Source organism: Oncorhynchus masou, chromosome 17, assembly GCF_036934945.1.
Source record: "Oncorhynchus masou masou isolate Uvic2021 chromosome 17, UVic_Omas_1.1, whole genome shotgun sequence".
In the NCBI taxonomy this organism is placed as follows: domain Eukaryota; kingdom Metazoa; phylum Chordata; class Actinopteri; order Salmoniformes; family Salmonidae; genus Oncorhynchus; species Oncorhynchus masou.
This window is the reverse complement of record NC_088228.1, coordinates 41481577-41488151: the sequence shown is the minus strand read 5'-3', so window position 1 is coordinate 41488151 and position 6575 is coordinate 41481577. Positions and strand designations below refer to the sequence as shown.

At 43.2% G+C, this 6575-nt stretch overlaps 1 protein-coding gene across 1 annotated transcript; it reads right to left on the bottom strand.

Moving 5' to 3' along the window:
• Positions 1 to 451: 451 nt before the first annotated feature.
• Positions 452 to 4120, bottom strand: LOC135558274 (uncharacterized). The gene is made up of 4 exons (XM_064991991.1): positions 3914 to 4120; positions 3148 to 3667; positions 2763 to 2869; positions 452 to 2566 (listed from the first exon to the last, which is right to left on the bottom strand). The coding sequence occupies exons 1-4, from the start codon at positions 4118 to 4120 to the stop codon at positions 2393 to 2395; spliced, it is 1008 nt and encodes a 335-aa protein (XP_064848063.1). The 3' UTR covers positions 452 to 2392.
• Between the last annotated feature and the right edge of the window lie 2455 nt (positions 4121 to 6575).

Genomic DNA, 6575 nt, shown 5'->3' with positions numbered 1-6575 from the left:
GTTCTATGACCAATGTCTGGGAATAGGGATAACGGTGTGAGAGAGAGAGAGAGGTGAGGAATTAGGAGACTCAGAGTGGAGAGGAGTGGGGTTGATTGTTACCCTAAGACCCAACCCCCCCCACCATGGACCAGAGCAGCTGCTGTGTTGACAGGAAAGCTAATGTTAATGAGTCGGAGTCCAACAGAGAAGATTGAGGTCAAGGGTCATTACTTATTCCGCTTTAGTGTAGATGGACAAAATAAGTGAGTGTGTACCCTTTACATAATATAATTCAACCTATTATCTGACCAATAGGACCTTAACGTATATATATATATATATATATTTTACAAATGAATGAATCCAAGGATTCTCTGTGTACTTCACCAGACATAGAATATATAACCAAGCACTACAGATAGAATAATAACAATTTTACTGATATTTTATTAGAAAAATACAAAGCAGTTCTCTATACAAATAAATATAGCAACGAAAAATAATATGCCAATGTACAGTATGAAGGGGCCTACAGTCTGCTTGCTTCACAAGAGGCTCAACCTTCTGCAGAAATACAGACATTTTGAATAACTTATTTATACAGGCTCATAAATTAGAATGGGTTGCGTCCATAGAGATAGATACATGGATATGACCCGTTTTAGCATGGCCATTTAGGGCTTCCACCATTTTAATGGCACAGATACAAAAAAGAGTTCTCTATCTATTTCTATGGCTGTCTCACTGCGTTACGCCAGCCATGTAAAAAAAACAACTCATCTCCATGAATGGTTGCTAGGCAGGATGGTCCAATACATTCAGGGCTGTGTGTACATAGAGGTCAGGCTCTCAGGTGGGTTGACATGTCATATTGTAATGTCACTCTCCTGTCTGTCCTTCAGCGTGGGCCAGCAAAGTCAGGCAGTGTGTGTGTGCACGTGTGCACTTGCGTCCATTTGCGCGGGCGATTTCATGCGCATTTGGACACATTGGTACAATACAGGAACGATACATTTTTAATTTGAAACGAGTCGGTGCGATTTGGTTTGATTAGGGAAACTAATTGATGCAATTCGGTTCAATGCACTTCTTTGTTGTTGCATTGAACACATTCATTTTCCATTTTTAATTAATAACTGCTGCTGATTGGAGCTCAGAAGCTGGGCCTCTCTGTGCTGGATCTGTCTGAGATGACTTCTCTAAACTGAGTGGCCCTCAGTGTGTGTGTGTGTCAATGGTGTGTCGACACCTGAGCTGACTGAACATCTACCACTCCACTATCAGATTAGGGGTGGAGAAATGTATGCTTTTTCTCCCACCACTTGTATCTGACATCACCATCCCCCAGTGATTAACTTGTCATTTTTGCAGATTAAACATGTTTCCAGCTAGTACTATGTCAATATTTATTTTTAGAAATTAGCATGGCATTTAGCCAATTTATATAATGCAGCTTTGTATTTTACCCCGTCTCAAAAGGGAATGGTTTAGACCGTTTGGAGTTTTTTAAGCTTCTCCATTCCGACCAATGAATGAATGCGACCATGCGCAGCTGGCAAACTTATTGCTGTCCTTAATGAACATACCCTGTTCATGTTGAAATGACCAAATACACTGACTGTTTAAAGCAAAACTACCAAAACTATTTCTTATAGTGAACCTGAACAACTAAATGAAAAGTGAATGATTGAAAAGCCCAACAGTTGGATGTGGGTTGTATCCATTCCGGTTGGCTACACAACGAGAGTAAAAACCACTTTCTACAGCTCATTTGGTAACAATGACCCGAAATGACCCAAATTACATCTGTTGTCACTCAACTAATAAAGCCTATGATTTGACATTGTGAAAGCCATCACAAGCATCTGAATGCAGATGTAGGACTAGCCATTAGAACAACTAGAGCAACCTCTCGTTGGCGCGAGCAGCTGTCTCCAGCATGGTACGCACAGTTGCTGTCTCACACTCATACGCAGTTACGTGATAAGTCTGATAGGCCACTGAACTAAAGGAGGACGCAGCAGTTTTTCCCCGGAATAACACTATATAAAGTAAAAAACAGTTAACTGTCAGTTTGGAACATTTTAAAAGGGTTTTCTGACTGATGCATATGTCATCTGGATCAGTTAGGGCTCCCCGCCCACCGATAACATGGACGCACTGAGCATCTTAAGCATTTGAACCGGACCTGATGTGCATTGGTGAATTGTTACATTCCTAATGTTTAGGTCTCCTAGAATGCCCAGTGCCTGTCCTCTCGCCTCCCATCTGAATGAGTAGTCGCCAGTTTCTAGGTCCCACGGGGTTCGTTCCCCCTCTCTGGTCTCTGGCACCACAAGCTGACTAGACCATGCCTTCACTGAGCCACTGAGTCTTTGACGTGTGTTCGTTTTGTTGAAGTTGATACTGTTTACGTTTTGAGAGCGTCCAGAGCCAGAGCAATGATGCGCGGCATGCTACGGTAGAAGGACTCATTCTCCAGACCCACCAGGCTGTAGAAGGTCAGAGGTCGACCCCCCACCACCGCCCTGACCCGAGCCTCGTACAGACCCCGATCGTTCTTAGAGCTCAGGTCCACCAGCAACTGAGGAGGAGGTGGAGAAAGAGAGAGGGACATTGGTCAACAACACAGGACATGATGACAGTAGCAAAGTACTTGAATGAAGAAAAGGTGTTGGAGAAAAGCCTGATTGGTTTGACATCATATGCACAATCTCAATACCTAATTATTTCCCGCATAAATAGACCTTGTAAATATTGCTGTGCAGAGAAAACCTCACCTCCTGGAAGTTCATGTGGAGGTTCTTGGTGGGGATGCCCAGGATCCACTTGTATGTGTCTCTGATACCACTCACTTGCTGGGTGGACTCTGCTACTCCTGGACAAGCTGTTAAACACCCACAATCAATTATTATGTTGCTAGTATCCAATACCGATAATGTTAACATATACACATGCTATGAGTGAGGCTAGAGGTTTCACCTGACCAGGAAAAACTCCAAGCCTTATGTTTAGTTTATCTAGGGCCCAGAGTGTTTCCTAGTCATGTCACATGGTCAGAAAAATAAAAAACAAAATCAGGGTTGAAATAATGTTGTTGATGACAGAGCTGTTCCATCACAGACACGTACAGTACAGACATGCAGTACTAGATGCGACACGTACCTTTAACCCCAGGGATCTGCCTCTTGCGGAGACTCCTGCGTCTCCGGTGGTCGAGGGAGGGGGAACCAGGAAGTAGAGTCTGTCTGGAGTCAAAGGTCGTTGCTATGGGAGACATGGTGCTGCCGATGGTGGACAGAGACGGGAACAGGCGCTGTAAGGTTGTCTGTTCGGTCACAGCTTCGTTAAGCCAATCAGTAGTCTCTATTGAACTGACTGGTGTTGGATCAGAAAACGTGTCCACTTCAACGCTAATTTCTGCATCTTCTGTCGCCATTTCATTCTGTGTCCCAAATTTACGGATTTCACTGATGAGGGCTGTGAGCGACTCTGACCCCTGAAGGGGGAAGGAGGAGGGCGACTCTTCAGTGGGAACAGCATGAATGTTGGGAGAGTTTTCCTGGAGGAGGTCTGTATTCAGGTGCAAGATCGGAGGAGCAGGTCTGGAGTCCAGTTTGGAGTGTAAGGCTGAGATGATGATCTGGTACCTCCCCTCTAGCTGATGCAGAGAGGGGTCCTCTGCCTGGAAATGACATCATAAAGAGGGTTAAAAGAAGGGTATAGTAAAACACAGACTAACATTAACGTACAGCAACAGCATAGCAAACTGTAGTGTTGATATAGCTACTGAATATAAAGAAAGAGTACAACACAGTCTCATATAAGCCAGTGGTCAACATGGGAGAGGATCATAAAGATAGTTCCCAAGATAAACAAAGTGACTGAAAATGACCTTTCCAGAGTGTTGGAAGAGTTGACTATGGCCTACCTGAAGGAAAAGGCTCTCTTCTTGGCTCAGGGGTTTGGAGCCGTGTGTCTGTGTGTCCAACTCCACAGCGATGCCCCTGAGGTAGTTCTCCCAGTCAGCCACCAGGGGGCCTACCTTCTGGAACAACCCAGGACCAGTTTCCTCTGACCCTGACCGGACAGCACCCCATGCCTGTTCTTTAATAAATAATACCCCTGTTACACACATACAATGGCCATGTGACACACACTTCTGGATGCATAATATAATACATACATACTACCTATAGAAAAAAAGCAAAGGTAACAGAACAGGGAGGGATGGAGAGTACGAGTGGGCTAGAAAGGGTACAGTAGTGGGCTGCCTGTGTTGTACCTGTTTCCTGTGGGATCCCCCTCCTCTCCCTCTCCTTGGCGGTGAAGGCTGTACTGTAGATGTGTTCCACCAGTTGAGGCAGGGTCTGGGTGAAGAAGGTCAGGTCCACCTTGTCTCTGATATAGTCCTCTGCTCTCTGGAGCAAGTCCAGCAGGGTCTGCAGGAACGAACGCAACTCTGAAGAGGAGAAATCAAGGATACTTTATATAAAGAACAGAGAGAGACTTGATTCATCTGAGTAATCATTACAATATCCATCTTCACTACAACAATAGCATCATCATCGTATTATACGATAGTCTTCAAGCTGTTCTTGCCCACGGACCCCATCCCAGGCAAACTGGCAACCCACCATCATACGTTAGCAAAAAAAATACATCTCACATCTCGTCTTCCCAGGGGAACGAGGAGCAACATTTACAAATTAATAGATTTGTTAGATATTATTTTGACATCCCAACATTACAGTTGGTAGAGGAAGAGTAAACTCTAACATAGCCTATTAGCTAGAAAGGTAACTCTAAATTGTATCGCTAAGAGCAGCTGTTAACAAAGGTTTGCCACAGGGTTGGGGACAATTCAATTTAAATTCCAGCCAATTCAGGATGTATACTGAAATTCTAATTATTTTCAAAGCTTTTCAGCACACTGGTAGCCTATTCGCGGGTGCTTTTTAAAGCCTTATGTCAGAAATGGTTTTCTACATTGTAGAATAATAGTGAAGACATCAAAACTATTAAATAACACACATCGAATCATGTAGTAACCAAAAAAAAGTGTCAAAACAAAAACATTTTATATTTGAGATTCTTCAAAGTAGCCACCCTTTGCCTTGACAGCTTTGCACACTCTTGGCATTGTCTCAACTAGAATCATGGAGGTAGTCACCTGGAATGCTATTCAAATAACAGGTGTCTTGTTAAAAGTTCATTTGTGGAATTTCTTTCCTTCTTAATGTGTTTGAGCCAATCAGTTGTGTTGTGACAAGGTAGTGGTGGTGTACAGAAAATAGCCCTATTTGGTAAAATACCAAGTCCATATTATGGCAACAACAGGTCATATAGGCAAAGAGAAATGACAGTCCATCATTACTTTAAGACATGGAGGTCAGTCAATGCGGAACATTCAAGAACTTTGAATGTTTCTTCAAGTGCAGTCTCAAAAACCATCAAGTGCTATGATGAAACTGGCTCTCATGAGGACCACCACAGGAAAGGAAGACCCAGAGTTACCTCTGCTGCAGAGGATAAGTTCAGTAGAGTTACCAGCCTCAGAAATTGCAGCCCAAATAAATGCTTCACAGAGTTCAAGGAACAGACACATCTCAACAGCAACTGTTCTGAGAAGATTGCGTGAATCAGACCTTCCTGGTAGGACACCAATAAGAAGAAGACTTGCTTGTGCCAAGAAACACGAGCAATGGACATTAGACAGGTGGAATTCCATCCTTTGGTCTTATTAGTCCAGATTAGAAATGTTTTTTATTCCAACCGCCGTGTCTTTGTGAGACGCAGAGTAGGTTAACAGATGATCTCCGCATGTGTGGTTCCCACGTGAAGAATGGAGGAGGACGCGTGATGGTGTGGGGGTGCTTTGCTGGTGACACTGTCAGTGATTTATTTAGAATTCAAGGCACACTTAACCAGCATATCTACCACAGCATTCTGCAGCGATATGCAATCCCACCTGATTTGCGCTTAGTGGGACTATCATTTGTTTTTCAACAGGACAATGACCCAAAACACCTCCGGTTGGGTAAGGGCTATTAGACCAAGAAGGAGAGCGATGCATCAGATGACCTGGCCTCCACAATTACGTGACCACAACCCAATTGAGATGGTTCGGGATGAGTTTGACAGCAGAGTAAAGAAAAAGCAGCCAACAAGTGCTCAGCATATGTGGGAAGTCCTTCAAGACTGTTGGAAAAGCATTACAGGTGAAGCTGGTTGAGAGAATGCCTAGGGTGCAAAGGGTGGCTACTTTGAAGAATCTCAAATTTAAACATTTTAGGTTACTACATGATTCCTTATGTGTTATTTCATTGTTTTGATGTCTTCACTATTATTCTACAATGTAGAAATGAGTAAAAATAAAGAAAAACTTGAATGAGTAGGTGTGTCCAAACATGACTGGTACTGCACATACATTAATTCTAAAATTGATTTAAAAAATAAATACCCACAATACCCCATGATGACGAAGCGAAAACAGGTTTCTAGTATTCAGACCCTTTGCTATGAGACTCGAAATTGAGCTCAGGTGCATCCTGTTTCCATTGTTCATCCTTGAGAAGTTTCTACAACTTGTT